This window comes from Prionailurus bengalensis, chromosome C1 (genome assembly GCF_016509475.1).
Source record: "Prionailurus bengalensis isolate Pbe53 chromosome C1, Fcat_Pben_1.1_paternal_pri, whole genome shotgun sequence".
NCBI lineage: Eukaryota > Metazoa > Chordata > Mammalia > Carnivora > Felidae > Prionailurus > Prionailurus bengalensis.
Window position 1 is genome coordinate 140,205,927 of NC_057345.1, and position 19,313 is coordinate 140,225,239.

The 19,313-nt window shown below is 41.7% G+C and overlaps 1 protein-coding gene across 3 annotated transcripts in view; it reads left to right on the forward strand.

Annotated features, from left to right (window-relative positions):
- Positions 1–12,344: 12,344 nt before the first annotated feature.
- EPC2 (enhancer of polycomb homolog 2) overlaps positions 12,345–19,313 on the forward strand; it is a 122,168-nt gene continuing 115,199 nt past the window's right edge. For 2 of the 3 annotated variants that reach the window (XM_043576652.1, XM_043576653.1), the window contains exon 1: positions 12,345–12,820. In XM_043576652.1, the coding sequence (XP_043432587.1) occupies positions 12,668–12,820 (153 nt within the window). In that variant the 5' untranslated portion in view covers positions 12,345–12,667. The remainder of the gene's footprint in view (positions 12,821–19,313) is intronic. The other variant, XM_043576654.1, reaches the window with a different exon arrangement.

A 19,313-nucleotide genomic window follows, 5' to 3' on the forward strand; every position in this document is an offset into this window, starting at 1 on the left:
AAAAGTGTCTAGTATAGTACCTGGTAAATGATATTGTTCCATAAGTGTTAGTCCTCCCTCTCCCTCCTCCCTCCCTGCTGCTCCCCATCTCTTCTTCTGGGGAATATTACCATAAAGGCTGATACTTTGTGTCCGAGAGGAAAGATTTTGTATCCTAAGAACTCATATGAGTTAATTCTGTATTATATTCTTATCTCTTTTATAAGTATTGAGAAAAAATTAAAAGTACTCTAAATATGAGTTGTGGTAATAATAAACCCACTCTTTGAATCCATTCAAATTGTTTAATTTTAAAAAAGCTTTCTAGTAGTTACTTTAAAAGATAACCATGATAAAAATATATCATTAATAATAAGGAAATTTAAGAAGCCAGTAGTTTAATTGAAAACATTAACCTCTTTTTAAGTTTGTATTTTACCACTCAGACTAGCTTTGATTTTATTCTAACAAAAACAGTAGGAAATTTGTCAGCCATGTAAGTTTGACTCTAGATAAGATACTGCTAGTTTAATTTTTTTTAAGGACAAAATAATTACTTCTTCTGATTGCTAAAAACATTGCTATAATTTACACCTAGCCTCATTTATCTTGAAGCATCATAGAAGAGGAATCATACTTCTTTTTATTCTGTATAGTTTTACATTTTACTTATTTTTGAGAGAGAGAGAGAGAGAGAGAGTGTGTGTGTGCACAAGTGGGGGGAGGGGCAGAGAGAGAGGGAGACCAGAATCCGAAGCAGGCTCCAGGCTCTGAGCTGTCAGCACAGAGCCCGACGCGGGGCTGGAACCCACGAACCATGAGATCATGATCTGAGCCGAAGCCAGCTGGTTAACCGACTGCGCCCCCCAGGCATCCCTGTATAGTTTTAGAACTAAATGAACATTACAGATGCACCCTCACTTTACAGCAAGGACGATGAGACTGGAGAGGGCGCATGACTTATCCAAGGTCCCAGGTTAGCTAGTGTCAGGGCCAGATGTGGGTACCAGCTGCCTGTGTCCTGGATTGGGGCTTTTCAAACGATATTGCTTCACTCATGTTCGATAAAAAGTCCACGGAAGAAATAAACAAAACCAGACAACCAGTAAATAGGTGGAGAATGGGGGTGGAGGACAGAGGAAAGGGAAGACCACAAATACAGGAGCCTCATATACAAAGACCACTGGTGAGAAATTCAGACAGTAGTTGCTCCAATCCCAGGTTTGCTATAAGTATTTTAAATGCAGCATCTTCTAGTAGGTAGAAGAAAATATGGGCAATCGCAGGCTCAGTCCAAGATCTCTGCCTATCTTCTCCTGGCTCCTGGTGACCTCCCTCTATTAAGCATGACTGTAGAAAAGTAGGTGGCCGTGATCTTTGTTCTACAATTAAAGGGGTGCGGGGGAGAGCAGCGAGACATTATATCATTTTGGAACAGGCCTGAGGCTTATGAAATTGACAGTATTTTCTTTCTTCTCTTTTCCTCATGACCCTCCAACTAACCTCTCCAACCCTGTCCACACCTAGAGAAAAAAAAAAAAAAAAAGAAAAAATTAAGGGAAGAGGATAGAGATAAGTCAAGAAAAGACAAGCAAACGGGGAGGAGACATAGGGACAGCAAAAGGAAAATGAAAATTAGAGAAAAGATGAGGAAGGAAAGAGAAGCAATGGGATGTAGCTATATAAAATACTCTGATGCAGAATCACCTGGCATATTTGTTAAATGTACATTTCTGGGCCACATTCCAGATCAGTCAAATTGGAATCTTTGGGAGTAGAGTCATTTAAAAGCAAATAAAAAGCTTTTTGATAAAATAATTACTCTTCTTTTTGTTAATTTGATTTCAGATTTTGTTATTTTGATTTCAAATCTGCAAATTCATTTACTTCTTTAAAGCTTGCAAAAAAGAAGCATTCCATTTATTTGCCTAAAAAGCTTTTCTTTTTTTGTTCTGCACAACTGTTGATAACATTACTTTACACAAAGAAGTTGGTGTATTTTCACGTATATCAAAGCAGCTCAGAGACACAAGCACCTTCCTTCAAAAGGATGTGCTCTAACAAAAGTAGCAGGATAATGTCAAAGGCATCCTCTTCTGATGGAGGCACTGGTGGTGTGGGTGCAGGAAAATCCACACTCCACATAAGACAGTGTGCTCCTTGCCTTTTCCCTCAGGCCCGTTTGTCATGATGTTTTCTAAATTACAGATCTTTGGTTCATCATTAAGCTTTTGCTTATTAACACTTGGCTAAAGTCAGAATCTTGCCCACCATCTTAGCAGTCCCATTGGAAAGTCCTCTCACATGTTGTCTGCAAGGCCAAATCTATTTCCACTGGGTCTGTGGTCAACTCTCCATATAGCAGAAACTGCTGTGCTAAACAACCTTTGCAGGGTGTCTATTCTTGAGTGTATATTGCAGTTAGCTATTATATGACATACCCCCATCAGACTGTTTCTTCAGGGATAGTGGATGCAGTTCGGATACATGCAAATTGGCTTGGCGTATCAGTCATGGCCATGTTAGGAATCCATATTGAAAAGGTCCTGCTGTGTAGTGATCATGTTGTCTAACCATATTGAACGGTGCCTACTGGGTAAGTGATCATGTTGTGTATCCATATGTAGCTGGGCCTGCTGTGATAGTGATCACATTGTGTGTAATTGCGCAGCCACCCTGGGAATTTATTGCTATAGATCGGGCAACAGGGCACAGAAGTCAATAATTGTGCCTGCTTTGGGCTATTAGCTATACTATTGAGAGCAAGCATCAACTTTCAGGGTGGGAAACAAATCTTTAGTTTGCAGATGGAAATGAAGTTGACATTCTCAATTCTAAGTATCTTATGGCTATTCCCTCTTTTCTTACTATTTCATATTATTTCAAATTATTTCCAATTAGGACAAAGAATCTCTAAAAGTGATGAAATTTGTATAGACTAAGGCTATATAAAATTTAACAAATAAAATCAAGCTTGCATACTCTTTATCTTTTTCAAATAGAATGCTTTCAGAGCTGTTTGTAAAGTTGTAAAATTAATAAAGAATAAATATCTTGTCAGGCAACATAGCACTGAGAAGGACGTTTGCTCTTTTTTGGCTGAACTCTTAACTGGAAATTTTTCTCATATCTCAAGAATCGGGAAAGGTTAGTAAAACCAAGGCTACCAGTCTCATGCTCTAATATTTTCCTTTAAATTAAATTGTATCAATGGGTAATAAAGAGGAGAGAAGGTCAGTAGGCAACGGGCCTGACTTAATATGCACACCAACATACAAACATCCAGATCAATGTGATCCTCCAAGGTGGAGACTTGGATAAGTTTACAGTATTTGTGGAACTCTTCTTATGGAAAAGCCCACAGAGATAGTTTACAAATCCTGTAGGTGCACCGGGATCACTACCTTCTTCCTCTGTGACCAAAAAACCCAAAACCAAACCAAACAAAAAACCCTCAAATGGTTCGCTCACTTTAGTCACCAGGTTTGACTTTAAGAGACGTCTAGCTTTTTATAAAGCTAAGGTGGATGTGTTGAAGGGCACACATTTGGGTGGATGAGTTCTGACAGATTTGTTGGAAACAATCATACAAACATTATCTTCAAACATCACTTGTAAAATTTTTTGGAAGGCCTCCCACTATGTTATATTATGACTCCTGCTAATATCCTTTATGATCTCACTTGTGAACCCAGTAGCATTATTTTACAGATGAACATAAACTAAGAGACAAGCTAGCTCATGGATTATGATGGGATTTTTCATAGGTAAGTAGCCCATTTGTTTGTGATTTTGAACAGGAGCTAACTATGTTGCTGTTCAGATGGAAACTTTAACTTCTAAAAATTAGCTTTAGAATGTCCTAAAATAAGAAGAGGGTGGAAGCAAGGGACAGAAGGAGGGAGGATGAGAGGTGGGCAGAAATTAGAAGAAAAAGTAGATCCTTCCCCTCAAATCTGGGTCTTAAGGTCATGTGATTCATCTTATCATAATTATTGAACAGAACTCTTGGAAAATGGAAAATAAATTGGGCTTTTCAGAGAGTCAGATTAGGTATTTAGATATAAGTGTGTCTATCCTTAATAAAAATCTTCTCTTTTTTAAGAATCTAATGTTACCTCTTTGGCAGGGCCCTATGGCTGTAATGATTTGAATAATAGTTCCATTCCATGGGTGAAACCAAAATAGTGACAGGGAATGAGGTGTTATTGGGGGTGGGGCTGGGGGAAATGCTCTGTTTAGTTTAGCTCTAAATTAAAAAGGTCAAAGTAAACCATAAGCCAGAGTAGAAACTCAAGGTTTTGTCTTATATGTGCCACAGCTCTAATCTGAATCATCTCAAGCCATGCAAATAAAAAGGCAGAGTTGGGTGCCTGGGTGGCTCAGTTGGTTAGGGGTCTGACTTTGGCTTGGGTCATGATCTCACTACTTGTGAGTTTGAGCCCCCATCAGGCTCTGTGCTAACAGCTCGGAGCCTGGAGCTGCTTCAGATTCTGTCTCCATCTGTCTGCCCTTCCCCTGCTCATGCTCTGTCTCTCTTTCTCTCTCTCAAACATAAAAAATAAACATAAAAAAAAAATTTTTTAAAGGCAGAGGGAAGGGAGAAAAACACAGTAGTTTTAATGTTGATTAGGCCTATCAATTTGTCAAGCACCGTACTAGCCAATTTATAGCATGTTATCTCACTTATCTCTCATCAGGAGCCTATGAGACAGGCACATTACATCCAGCTTGCAAATAAAGTCACAGAGGTTAAACAATATAGTAAGGGTCATAGAATACTAGAAACAAGCTTTGTCTCTCTCCAAAGCCCAAGTATGCTCCACTATCTGACTTTAATTCTTTAAATGATTTTTTAAACTATCTATGTGGAATTATAATCATTTAACCCTACAGAGGGGCTTTATGAAGTAAGAACTAAGGATTTCTCTTTACTACCACCTCTTTTCCTGCAATCTCATTTCCCTCACTAGAGGGAATATTTTGGTGGAATATTCCAGACTCTTTTCTATGCTTAAACTAGGTTTCACACGTTGTTTTCTTTGGGTAACCACTCTGGTACATTTTAAATAGCTGGAGCTATTGCATACATGGGTTGAAACATACTATTTAGGCCATTTTATCCCAATGAAATAGAGAGGCAGAAGAAAGGACCAAGACAGTCAGCAGGGCCTTGAAGTAGCAAGCCCTGGACCAAGGTAGAGTTGCCCCCAAGCTTAGTGAAAGACATCAGTGTGGGGCCTTCAAACCAACATCTACTTCTGGAATCCCTTTGTTCATGGACTTCCACTAAGCTAACCTAAAATGGCAGGTCTAGGTATTCTGTAGGCATGAGTCCCTGTACTAGTGAGGGGAAAGCCCAGTGATCCTGTGAAGGATTGCTGGAGTGGGTAAGCATGGAAGATGAGGGACTTAGTACAAAAGTATCCCCTGCATGGCATTGAGTTGAGGAACTGATGTCTTCATTTAAGAGAAGATACTCATGGGGCGCCTGGGTGGTGCAGTCGGTTAAGCGGCCGACTTCAGCCAGGTCACGATCTTTTGGTCCGTGAGTTCGAGCCCCGCGTCAGGCTCGGGGCTGATGGCTCAGAGCCTGGAGCCTGTTTCCCTCTCTCTCTGCCCCTCCCCCGTTCATGGTCTGTCTCTCTCTGTCCCAAAAATAAATGTTGAAAAAAAAAATTTAAGAGAAGATACTCTGAAGCTTAGTTTCCTTCAAGACTAGCCTTGGCACAGCTGCTGGGCTACAAACGCCACCTATGGTGAGTAGCAGAGATGGGGCTGCTCTGTAAGTAAAGGCACACCGATGTAAGCACTGGAAGCAGTCAGAGCTAGAAAACAAAGCTGGCTATTGCTACCCACTAGAGGACAGCCTTCATGTGGACATAGAGTGCAAGAACACCTTTTCTCTGCGTCCCACCAACCATACCATCTAACCTGAGACAGCAATGCACACCTTGTTTATGCAAAGGCAAAATTACCTCTTGGCCCTGCCAGTGGATACACCCTTAGCTCACTGCAAGAGTAGGAGGGACAGCTTTCTATTCAGGCACTGGTCCTTGGTAAGCCTCTTTCTTTCTAAAAGAATGTTAACTGCTATACTGCACAATGCAGTCATTTAAGGCATAGGGGTCTACCCTTAATTGGGCATTTAGAAGGGCCACATTTTAGGCAATTGTAATAGAGCACAGTTTTGAGCTCTCGGCCACACAGTTTATCAGGAGGCAGTGGAGACAAAAACACTGTTCAGGGAGGATCGTGGAGTTCATTTACACTCTCAGATCTGCATGGGTGATCATAGAGTCCATTCATACTCCCAGACCTGCATGGGGTGGGGCTCATGGCATCAGACATCCTAATACCTGCAGAATTGTGCTGGATTGCATATGATGCCATTAGCTGATATGGAGAATCACTATAAGAAACAGCCCTGGGATGCTTCTTTTGTGTCTTCCGTAAGGATAGTGTTGAGGTGTCTGTCATACCACCTAGTTGCTCTATTTATGAACTCTCGGGTATTCTGGTTAGGACCAGGAACAAGCATAAAGCTCCTGAGCAATCATTTTATCTAATGGACATTGTGAACTGTGAAGCTGACAAGGTTTCCTATTTTCACATGACTAGGAAATTTCGTGTTACCAGGAAATTGAGAGCCCAAATGCTATCCTCACACATTTTAGCTACTCTCAAAAGCCACCTGAAATCACTTCTAAAATAAGGTGAAGGGTGTGGGTGAACCAGTAAATATCTACGTAATTGGTGTATTTTAGTTCAATGGTTTCTTCCTCTGCCCAAATCACCTTTAATAGCTGATGAAAGACTAGCAGACCTGTTTTTTAACTTGGAGACTTAAAATTGCTTTCCCTTCTGGCTCCTAACAAGTCATTCTGGAGCTTAGGGGGCTCTCAGTATGCTAATACCAGAACCTTTTCTTAGGAAACAAGCCATTTCGTTCTTGGGAACAACAAAGATAAGATCAATAAGGCGTGGCTGTGACTAAATCAATTCACTAATTTTCTTTAATTCAGGACTCCAACTGCATACCTCATTCACAAATCTGTATTTATAAACATTAGTCCTTTGGTGGCAGGAGAGATTAAAAACATAGGTGAGAGGACCCACATTTACATGAGTAACACAGGTTCCTGACAGGGAACTTCTCTCAGCTAACACTTTGGACCCCAGCTAGCTTGCCACTCTAGGTCTGCTTCAGTTGTCTGAGATGTGCCAGCACACCAGCGAGACTAAACTGCCTTCACAAGGAGAGAGCAAGCACCTTCCAAGTTACCTTTCAGAGATGCTTGAGGAGAAAAAAATGTGCTGATACAAGGGGCCAGGGAAGGCAACTGAGATGAATAGATGTTACAGGAGACCTAACCAGACAGGAGATGTGCACCTGGAGCCCCAAAGCCCCAGGCTCTTCAACTGCCTCCTGAAAATAATATGAAAGGTCCAGCCAGTCCCATAAATGTAATGGTGGTTTCAGCTGAATGGCAGCTATGCTGAATTTAGCGAAGTGTGGAATTTCTCGAGGGCAAGGTAGCTGAATTGGAAAGGATCCTATTTTACCACCCGTGGCCTTGCTCCATCAATTGTGTTTCCCTGTTTCAAACTCAGCACTTTTTAAAAAATAAGGAGGATCATATTCATCACATCGATAGAACCTAGTTCCTCTCAGAAATCAAAAGTCCTGAAATTAAATCCATGGAGCTTGCTTACTGTTCGAACACAAATAGTTGTCTTAGTGGATTCATTAGCTTTGTCACAAGAACTTTACTAATTTCTGGTATCCCCATCAAAGAGCTCCAGTGGAGAGCAGCAATCTATTCCCTGTGTGCGGCATTGAGTGTGCTTTCTGGTCAGGGTGGGGCGAGAAATGGGATAGACCGTTTGTGTGATTCAAAACGGAGTGTCATGGACCCTCTGGAGTTGAATGTTTTCAAATCTGTTTCCTCTAATTACACCTGTTTCATTTTTCCTTGACTAATAAAATAGAGAGCTTTTGCACTGATTATTTTGAGTCTATCTGGATCCTTTGTGGAACTGGGAAGTAAATCATCAGCTTATACACAAGGTGGCACCCTGTGATTCCAACCAGGTCTGAGAGGAGCAATGCCGCTGAGTGAGCTACAGGCACAAATTTTTATTTAGCATCTTGTTTTCCCACTGTGGCGAATATAAAGGTGGAAGTAGATATTTGGCCTGTCACCTCTGAGTGCAGTCTCCATCCCTGTTGTCTCAAAGATTCAGTCAAAGGCACTGATTTCAGTTGATTGTAATGAGTGCAGACCCCACATTCAGATTACATATGGAAAACAACGAAGCTTTATTGGTACTGGGCTCATTCCTGGAACATAAGCGGAGGGGAGGGATGCAGTTCACATACCAACCCAATTAACTCTCAATTGGGTTTTCAGAAATAGGGAGCCAATTAGAAAGAACGTGACATTTACAAAACTCTGAAATAGTTGAATAGCAACTGTGTTTACTAGTTTTAAGGTTTCTTTCAAAAAGTAATTTGTTCATTATCTGGAAGCTGCCTGCCCTGATTGCAGTACAGGGAAATTGGAATATAATCCCAATACTTAACAGCTATTTAACCTCTATGCTAATCTAGGCTACATTTAGACAGTAGTTTTAAAACTATTTCTAATTCTTGGGTGTGTATATATTACACTTGCTTGGCTAAATGTATGCCATTTGGAATTGGTCCAAAGCATATTTGAAGTGGACTGATTAGAGAATAACTGTACTCAGTGCATTGTATGTGGAAATTAAAATAGGCTATTAGGCAGCACAATCATTTGAAACAAGTTTTGACAAAAAATTTTATAACAGGATCTACCTCAAAAGTTGGAAAGATATTTTCTGTTTTTAGCTCTAACAAGTATATAGGCATTTAACAAAGAGATTAGAAATAAACTTTATGAGGGGCTCCTGGGTGGTTGCGTGTCTGACTTCAGCTCAGGTCATGATCTCACGGCTTGTGAGTTCTAGCCCCGTGTTGGGCTCTGTGCTGACAGATCAGAGCCTGGAGCCTCCTTCAGATTCTGTGCCCCTCTCTCGCTCTGCCTCTCCCTTGCTCATGCTCTCTCTCAAGAATAAATAAAACATTAAAACACTTTTAAAAAGAAACAAACTTTATGAAAAATAATATTTGTATTCAAATAAAAGTTACTTTCCAAATATGAAACAGAGGCGTTCTGATTTGGGCACTGAAGTGGAAGCCAAGAATACACAGGCTGTGTCTCACTCGAAAAGAATATTGTGTTTTCAACCTCAAACTATTTTATTACCAGCTCTATAGTCATTGACTACAGGGCAAGAGGATAGTGAAGATTTGGGGAAGAAATCTGTTACATGGTCAATGAAAAAGAAGAATAAAACAATAACTACAGCAAAAATCTGTTACTGTAATAGAATTTCAGGTTTCAAAAGAATTTCTTTGAACTGCTTTAATTGGTTCTAAAATTCAGGGTAGGCCATAATAAGAGCAAATATTGTCAGCAATGGCTAGGTCAAATGACAGGCCAATAGGGTATGTGAACTCCAAGCTGGAATGGATTGGGGTCAGTATCAGTAAATTTCTTCAGGGAATATCAGTCTACATGTATATATTAGGGTCCTGCTATATGTGAGGCACAGAACTAGAGATACAGTGATTAACGGGGCAGATGTTGTTCCTGCTCTCCTCAAGCCTACTGCATCTTTTAGGCTTTGGGTTATGACTGTATTAGACACTGGTTGGGAGGTCTCAGGACTTTGGAAGAGCAACTTTAGAATGTTGAATGATCAGTAAACTGAAGAGCTTCGATAGCAGGGTGGCACTGATGAGAAAACGAGAGTTTTGGACTCAGGCTAGACCTGGATTTGAAACCACTTATTTGAATAATTAGTGTTGAAACTCAGCAAATTATCTGTCTGAGCCTGTTTCCTTATTAGTAAAATTATAACATTTCTCCATAGGGTTATAATGAGAACAAAGTGGAATTCAATTAATTGAGATAATGTACTTTTTAAAGTACTACTGTAGTGCCTGGTATATAATAGATACTGAATGTTTCCTTTCTTGAAAGAGAGTAACGGGGCATCTGGGTGGCTCAGACAGTTAAGCCTCTGACTCTTGATTTTGGCTCAGGTCATGATCTCAGGGTTCATGGGTTGGAGCCCCGCGTCAGACTCGGCGCTGACAGCACAGAGCCTGTTTGGGATTCTCTTTCTCCCTCTCTCTGCCCTCACTTGCACATGCACGTTCTCTCTCAAAATAAATATAAACTTAAAAGAAAATTTAAAAATGTTCTGCCTTGATAAACAGTTCTAAGCAGCAGTAAAATATAAATTTCATGAATGTTTTGTGTTTCATTTGAGTTGTATTTCAGCTTCCATTATAAACAACATGTTCTAATTATTTTCTAAGTATTTTTTAAATTATATAGACTTGTAAAAAAGGAAACTCAAAAAACGTTGGCTCTTCCCTACTCGCACTCTTTTTGTCTCTCAAAATAAATAAACATTAAAAAAAGAGGAAGAGAATAACAATATATAGGGGGGAAAAGTTATCTTTTCTGAATCTGAGAAGTGCTAGGCACCCAGATAAAAACCCTGGATGACTCATTTCTTCAACCATGGCTCCCTCTACCCCCTTTTACACTTGCAGTGTTGACCACTACCAATAAGATCATGTTCTTTGCAGAGAACTAGAACTGCTCCAGAGGGTAGTACCTCAAGCAGGACATGCCCATAAGCTTGAGAAAAGTACTGCTTACAAGAAGTGAGTCATAACATCTCCATTGTTTCCAACAACAAAGTAGATGGAAAACACTTAACCCTTGCTAAATACTGCTTGAGGTTTTTGCTGGGTCAAATGTGTTAGACTGTGCCACAAAGTCCATATCTACCATTTTGCCTCAAAGGGGAATATGGTGAGAAATGAGAAGAGGAAGAAGAGGAAAAAGGAAGAGGGGAACAAGTAGATGAGGGGGAAATGATGGAGGAAGAATTTTGATGCCATATAGAAATGACTGTAGAAATCATTTTTTTTCACTTCTAGTCTTCAGCCAACCACCTACTTTTCTCTGAGCTAAATAGAATTTTTATCAGTTATTAGAAAAGAGTAAAATGTGTTAGTCTTCCTAGGGATTTTGTAAGAAAGCTGTAATGCTTAAAAGACTAACCAAGGAACTCTTGGCTAACCAAGATTGATGTCAACAATAGTCTTGGTACTTACTTAATTTGTGTCAACTTCATTTCCCTTCCTCTTTAGAATATTCTCTACTCAGTTCAAGCTAAAGTAATGTCTCCTTTCTCTGCTCTCTTATAGCCATTGTTGCCTGTGCAACTCACTTGGCAACTAATCATGTCCTACTGCCTTGTGTCATCTCCTGTATAAAGTATTTACACTTTTAATTTTTTCCCATCATTTATATTACTTTTTGCCCAGTTCTTCAACTATTTACATCTCTTACTGTTACTCATCTTTCCAACGAACCTATCATCTCATTAACGTGAAAGATCTCTGAGGGTTGGAACTTTATTTCAAACTTCTTTGCGTCTTCCATAATACCCAGTATTTCACACACATCTGCCACTTCGGAAATGTGTGCTGCCTTGATTAACTTTCATAAGTTTAACTCCTAAGAACACTGTTTTTGAAATCAGAATAATATCTACCATCCACTAAATAACTCTAATAAGTTTGGGTGACAGGTTCAAGGGCACTTGTTGCATTTGGCAGCCTCAAACATTAACCCTCACTGCTGCCATTAGCATCCTCCCCGCGAAGGATGAGCGAGGATGTATTACCACGGAGAGCTCTTTGGGGCAGGTACTGAATAGAGGATACAGGGTGGAGGGGCTGCTTGACCGTTTTTGGGGCGGGCGGGACTCTGCAGATCTGCGCCGCTCTGAGTGGGCAGACGGAGGGGACCTTTCGCACCTCACGGGGATGTGCGAATTCGCTGGCGTTCGGGGCGCGGTGGAGACAGCGCTAAGTACAGGCTCGCTGGTGGCTGTTGTGCACTGGTTGACATCTTCCTTTCCCGCTCACGGACTTCTGCAGACACGCGCTGCTCCGCGCGGCCGAGCTTTGCCCGGCGCTTTCCCTCGGGGCACTCTGCGAGCGGGGTGTCGGGGCCGCGGAGGCAAAGGTGCACGCTCGGGGGCGCGGGTTAACTTGCGCACCTGGCACCTGCCACACGGCGAGACGCGGACCAACGAGCCGAGGGCCACCGCCGCCCCCTCTCCCCCGAGCGGCCCGAGGCTGAGCACGCTCCCGCGGGCCGGCAGCGCCGCGGAGAGAGTGGGTGGGCAGGCGAGGGAGGGGAAGGGAGAGGAAGGAGGGAGGGAGGGAGAGGGCGAGGCGCGTCCCCGCGGCGGGGGCGCGCTCTCGCGCGGGCTGCCGGGATCGCTCGCCGCCGCTGTGGTAATGTCCGCCATGTTGGCCATGGCGCAGGGAGCGGATCGGGCGGGCGAGCGGCGGATCTAGTGTGTGGAAGCGGCCGCGGGCGGCGGGGGTCTGTTTTCGGGCGGGGTGGGCGCCCATGCTGTGGCCGGGGGCAGTGAGGAGGAGGAGGAGGAGCGGGCCGGCCGCGCTGCACTGAGGAAGGAGGTGGAGGAGGCGGCGGGAGTCCTCCCCCCCTCCCCGCCCGCCCCGCCGCCGCCGCCCGGGCTGTTCCTGTAAGGCGGGGAGACAATGAGTAAACTCTCCTTCCGAGCGCGGGCGCTGGACGCCGCCAAACCGCTGCCTATCTACCGCGGCAAGGACATGCCTGATCTCAACGACTGCGTCTCCATCAACCGGGCCGTGCCCCAGATGCCCACCGGGATGGAGAAGGAGGAGGAATCGGTAGGGACTCGAGTGTTTATTACCCCCCCTTCCCTCCTCCCCCCTCCCCTTTGTCAGTCGGGCCTCGCCATTCACAGAGCGCTTTACGCTCGCTGGAGGGCGCCGCTGCCGCTCCAACGCATGGGACTCTACGCCGGCGGAGTAGCGTAAACCCTCTCGGCCGGCGCAGCGCCCGCCCGCGGCCGCCATGTTGTTGCGTCCCAGTGTTGTGATTAGCTCGCAGCGCCGCTTACGCTGCCGTAAGGGGGCCTTGCCGTAAGCGGCGGCCGGGAATGGCGCAGGGGATGTTCTGGCCGCACTTGGCGTACGGCCTCTGTTTACCTTCCACTCCGAACCTTCCTCCGGCACGGGGTTAATTAATGGGCGAGGGATCTTTTGGCTAGGAAGGGTTTTCTCTTCCCACTTTCAAGTTTAGTTTTGCATTGGGTTCTCGTTGAAATTACTTGTGGAAAGTAAAGCGCGTTCATAACAAACACCTTCCTCCTAGCAAGGTAATCCCGGCTCCCCGGCCGCCGGTGGTGCAGCGGGATGAGGCGGTGCAGCACTGCGGCGGGGGAGGGCGGGAGCCGCGACTACCCAGCGGGGTGTAGCGGTAGAGAGCCGTTGACCGGCTGGCTCCGCGGCGGCGAGAGGGACGGCGCTGCCCACCTAGCCGGGACGGCACCGGTTCGGTACACAGCGTTAGAAAGCAAACAGGGATGTTCACCTACGAGCCGCTGGCGCTGCCCTGTCCCCGCGCCGCGTACCCGGGAATTGTCATCATAGAGGGTAGTCTTTTGGAAGTTGAGGACTTAATGCATCCAAATTGACGGTTGCATTTTTTATAACACAGCGGTTTCTGCAAAGATTCTGCTTTTCTCCCTGATGGAATTTGGCATACTGTTGAATTTTGTCTGGCTTGACTGTGTTTATGACTCTGGAGTGGTGTTAACTTGCGTGCGAAGTTCATAGTAACTGCACCCTCAAGGATTTCTTCAATGAACCTGTGGTCCCGCCTTATTGTCAACCCTGGGTGTGCGTGGATTGGTTCTCTTGCTTCTGTGACTGTCAGAAGAAGGCTCGAGGTTTCTGTGATTGGTTTTCTCTTTTGACTATTAATATTGCAGGAAATGCTTTTATGCCTTTGATTGGCTGCTCCAGTTCTGACCTCATTATATTACCCTGTTATTACTACTTTCTGCTGTGATTTAATCACATTTTTCTTTGGTCTTTGATTACTTGGAAGTCTTACACTTTCAGGAGAAAATGAATATGGCAACGGTATCGGGATGAACATTAAGTATTCAGCTTTTCAAAAAATAAGATGAAAACCCAACATTTGCTGTAGATTTAGATCTAAGTCATATGAGAATATTCTTTTTGTTTTAAAAATGAAGTTTATTTCTAGCAGCTCAATTTTCCGTGGGAACGATAATTAAAATAAAGTTATAGTATGTACAAGAATTGAATTGGACTTTAAAAAACACAACTTTGTATTCCACAAAGTTAAATTTTTGTTAATATGATTGTATGGGATTTGACCCAAGAGGAGAAGTAGCTTATGAATCTTCAAGTATCACTAGTGATGTAATTACTTGGATCCAGTTATTTGGGTTTGAGAAGAACTAAAATCAAGAAGCTTGTTCTAGAATGAACAATTAACCCGAAAGATAAGTTACTTTTTGTGAACTGAGCAGCAATATACTTACAGCTTTTGGTCCTTAGTTTGCCACATGTGTCTTGGTATTTTACCTGAATTTAGGAAGAAAACTTGCAGTTTAGTTATTTTTTTAATGATGTATTAAAAACAAATAATTAAACCCTTTCACTGTTAACTTTTTCAGTAACAGTTGTGATTTTCAATCTGGAGATTGGAAATCAGATTATATTGGATTATTTTCAGTAGCCTGCTTCAGTTGCCCACTTCCAGGGAAGAAGAAATCCAATTTATGATGGAACTAGAGTTGAAACCCAGGACTTCTGACTCTTTGGTCCTTTCTGCCTCTTTGATGTTACAAGTGGTGGTACTTAAAATCAAAACAAAACTGAACAAACCCTGACAGTTAAGATTTATAACTATCTTTTGCTTCCCAGAATGTACAGTTGGGGTGTTCGTTTTTTCTTTCCTCTTTTTTAAATTAACGTGTAAGAAGACTTGTGCTTACATGAGTGACAGTCGATTCAGTTCTTCTGGTCCTGTTTACAGGACTTCTGTTATTAAGCAGAATTATTTGTTCATTTTAAAAAAATGTTCTGGGGGCGCCTGGGTGGCGCAGTCGGTTAAGCATCCGACTTCAGCCAGGTCACGATCTCGCGGTCCGTGGGTTCGAGCCCCGCGTCGGGCTCTGGGCTGATGGCTCAGAGCCTGGAGCCTGTTTCCGATTCTGTGTCTCCCTCTCTCTCTGCCCCTCCCCCGTTCATGCTCTGTCTCTCTCTGTCTCAAAAATAAATAAACGTTAAAAATTTAAAAAAAATTAAAAAAAAATAAAAAAAATAAAAAAATGTTCTGCCTTCAGCACCTGGGTGGCTCAGTCAGTTAAGCTTCCGCTTGATTTCAGCTCAGGTCATGATCTCATGGTTTGTGGGATCAAGCCCTAAGTTGGGCTCTGCTCTGACAGTTTCTCTGTCTCCCTCTCTCTCTCCCTCTCTCTCTGCCCTTTTCTCGCTCATGTGCACTCCCTCTTGAAATAAAATTAAAAAACTGTTCTGCCTTGAAAAGCAGTTCTAAGCAGCAGTAAAATATAAATTTCATAAATGTTTTGTGTTTCATTTGAGTTGTATTTCTTTTTTTTTTTTTAATGTATGTTTATTTTGAGAGAGAGAGAGGGCATTCACGCAAGCAGGGGAGGCACAGAGAGAGGGAGACAGAATCTCAAGCAGGCTTATACTCACAACCATGAGATCATGACCTGAGCTGAAATCAGGAGTCAGACCTTTAACCGACTGAGCCACCCAGGTGCCCCTGAGTTGTATTTCAATTCAACTTCCATTACCAACATGTTCTAGTTATTTTTGTAAGTATTTTTTAAATTATATAGACTTGTAAAAAAAAAAATAACAACCTTGGCTTGTGGATTTATAATTGTTGCTTTGCATTTCTAACTATCCACAATATGACTCCTTTCCTGCTTGGTTGACAGAATCTTTTGACTTCACTTGAACCACCTTCATGAATCTTAACCTCCATTCTCACTCCGCCCCCACCCCGCCCCGGTAAAATTAAAAACTGTGTCTATTGGATTATTATTAGACTTTGTTTATATAGTCATTGACTCAGTTTTGAGTTATATTTTGATAATACTTAGATGAGATAATCTAGGCATTGTTTGACATTGGTAGCACTCTCATCATTCTCTTAGCTCTTTCTTTTCTTTTGGACATGTAGGCATCTTCTTTTGTTCCCTTTCCTCATTTTCCTTGTCTTTTGCCTAAGGTCTGCCAGTAGGCATCCTCCTAAACTTGGTCTCTATAGTGCTCTACATGACACTTGATTTAGGTCAAATACTGTTAACTTGTGTTTATTTAGAATCTAAACTAGAATGATCAGGTGATCATCACAACACCCCTTGAGTGTTGTATAGAGATAGTTGATGTTTTTTGATAATACAGTACTTAACCATTTTTCGACTACTACTTGTGTCCCAGATACTATGTTAATAACTTTACATACGATTAGTTCATTTAATCCTTTTTAAAATTAACTTTTTTGAGTTATTTATATGCAATAAAATGTGCTCATTTAAAGCATAGAGTTTATGAGTTTTGACAAACATGTACACACAAGGAAATGCCACCACAATCAAGATAAAGCAACATTTCAAACACCCAAAAAATTCCCTTGTGCTCCTTTGCAAGTCATTCCATCTACACCAGTAGTTCTAAGCAATTACTCATTTGTTTTCTTTTCCTATAGATTTTAGTATTGTTTTCTCTAGAATTACATTTAAATGGATTTCACATACTCTTTCGTGTCAGGCTTCTTTTGCTCAGCATGATGCATTAACGATTCATCCTTGTTACATGTATCAGTCCATTCCTTTTTATTACTGAATAGTATTCTAGTGAATTGTTGTAATATATTCATCCATCCATCTGGATATTTGAATTGCTTCCTGTTTTTGGTTTTCATTGAATCTTTGTAACAACAGCCTATGTAGTATTATTGTTTCTGTTTTATGGATGAAAAAACTGTGGGTCTCACTGTTAGTAACTGGCAGGGCTATAATTCATGCCCTTGGTTTTAATATCACAAAACCCATTCTTATAACCACTGTGATTCATGTTGACTTCTTACAGAATCCCAAATTAGCTTCTGAACTGTTAAGTTCATTACAGGTTTTGTAAACATTGTTTTACTTTTTGTAATTGGGGAACTTTGAAAGATGACATTGATTTGATTGGAATATTAAATTACTAACTAGGGGCGCCTGGGTGACTCAGTCGGTTGAGTGTCCAACTTCAGCTCAGGTCATGATCTTGCAGTTCAAGAGTTTGAGCCCCGCATCGGGCTCTGTGCTGACAGCTCAGAGCCTGGAGCCTGCTTCAGATTCTGTACGTGTCTCTCTCTGCCCATCCCCGGGGTGTGTGTGTGTGTGTCTCAAGTAAATAAACATTAAAAACAATAAATTATTAAAACAAATAAGTAAATTGTTAACTGTAGTTTTTCATCACTTAATTGTGTATGATTTTTGCTTTTGGCTTTTCAGATTTTCTGTTTCTTTTTCCTTTTTTCTTAGAAGTTTATTTGCTTCTCTGTAGTGGTACCATTATGTTTATCTGAATGTTTACGTTACCATAAGCATGTAAGAAATTTGTGGGAAACTATTATTTTTTATTGTTTAGATTTTATTTTAATAGAATATAATCTATGTAAGGACAAGGATCTTTGCATATTTTGTTCATTAATGTATTCTGAGTATCTGAAACTGTGCCTGGAACATAATATATGTTTGCTAAATGTTGGTTAAGTGTTGAATGAGCCTCTTTTTTTTTTCTTTCTATACTAAGATCTATGTTTTTATGAAACACTGTGTGTGCGTGCATGCGTGTGTGTGTAATTCATTAGCAGATTTTGGGAAATTATTCATGGAATTCTTTTTGGTTTCTTACTTTGATACAACATGTACCTAAATACTAAATGCATATATTTTTTCCCTCTTGAGTCAGAGGCCCCTTTAAATACACAATTTTGAACACACAGGTATGGCTGCAATATTTTTATTTTGTGTTAATTACCCTTCTCATAGGTGTATGTAGATTTGTATAAGATACCTTTTTGTATCAGAGTGAACCAAAATTTCTATGAAGCATGTGATTCTGCTTATTTTCAATTTTTAAAAATGTTTTATTTATTTTTGAGAGAGAGACCGAGTATGAGCAGGGAAAGGACAGAAAGAGGGAGACACAGAATCTGAAGACAGCTCCAGGCTCTGAGCTGTCAGCACAGAGCCTGACGCGGGGCTCGAACTCTTGAACTGCGAGATCATGACCTGAGCTGAAGTCAGACGCTTAACTGACTGAACCACCCAGGTGTCCAATTCTGCTTATTTTTTTTTAATTTCTTTTTTAATGTTTATTTATTTTTGAGACAGAGAGAGACAGAGCATGAACAGGGGAGGGGCAGAGAGAGAGGGAGACACAGAATCCGAAACAGGCTCCAGGCTCCGAGCTGCCAGCACAGAGCCCGACGCAGGGCTCGAACTCACAGACTGTGAGATCATGACCTGAGCTGAAGTCGGACGCTTAACCGACCAAGCCACCCAGGCGCCCCTAATTCTGCTTATTTTTAAAGAAAAAGATCATGACTGATTTGAATTGCCATTTCTCCTTTTATGCTTTAGTTGCCTAATTTTGATATCCTCTTAATATTTTAAGCAACAGTGAGAGTAGGAATATATTCAGTGTTTCTTACATTTCAGAGTTTTTTTTGTCACTAATACATTTCATGTTTCATTATAGAGGAGTTCTAGAGAGGGTATAAAATAAAATTTCATAAATTGATATTGTAAAAACACTGAGCATTTATTCTTTCAACAAAAGCATATACTAGCCAGTTATCATCTGAGTGCCCGGTGTTACCTAAATATGACATCAGGAAACTTTTGAAGGGGTAACCATGGATAAGAGTATTTGTAAGGCTGTGTGCTGGAGTGTTGCTAGGATTAAAATTAAAAGAAGAATATGATATAGAACTTGACTTCGGGAAATGTAAATGAGTCATTGAGGTCAAAAACATATCTGGAAAGTTAGCAGAAACTACCAGGTTAAGTTGACCTGACAAAGAGCATTAGAAATAGTTAAATTGGGGGCGCCTGGGTGGCTCAGTCGGTTGAGCGTCCGACTTCAGCTCAGGTCACGATCTCGCGGTCCGTGAGTTCGAGCCCCGCGTCGGACTCTGGGCTGATGGCTCAGAGCCTGGAGCCTGCTTCCATTCTGTGTCTCCCCCTCTCTCTGCCCCTCCCCCGTTCATGCTCTGTCTCTCTCTGTCTCAAAAATAAAACGTTAAAAAAAAAAT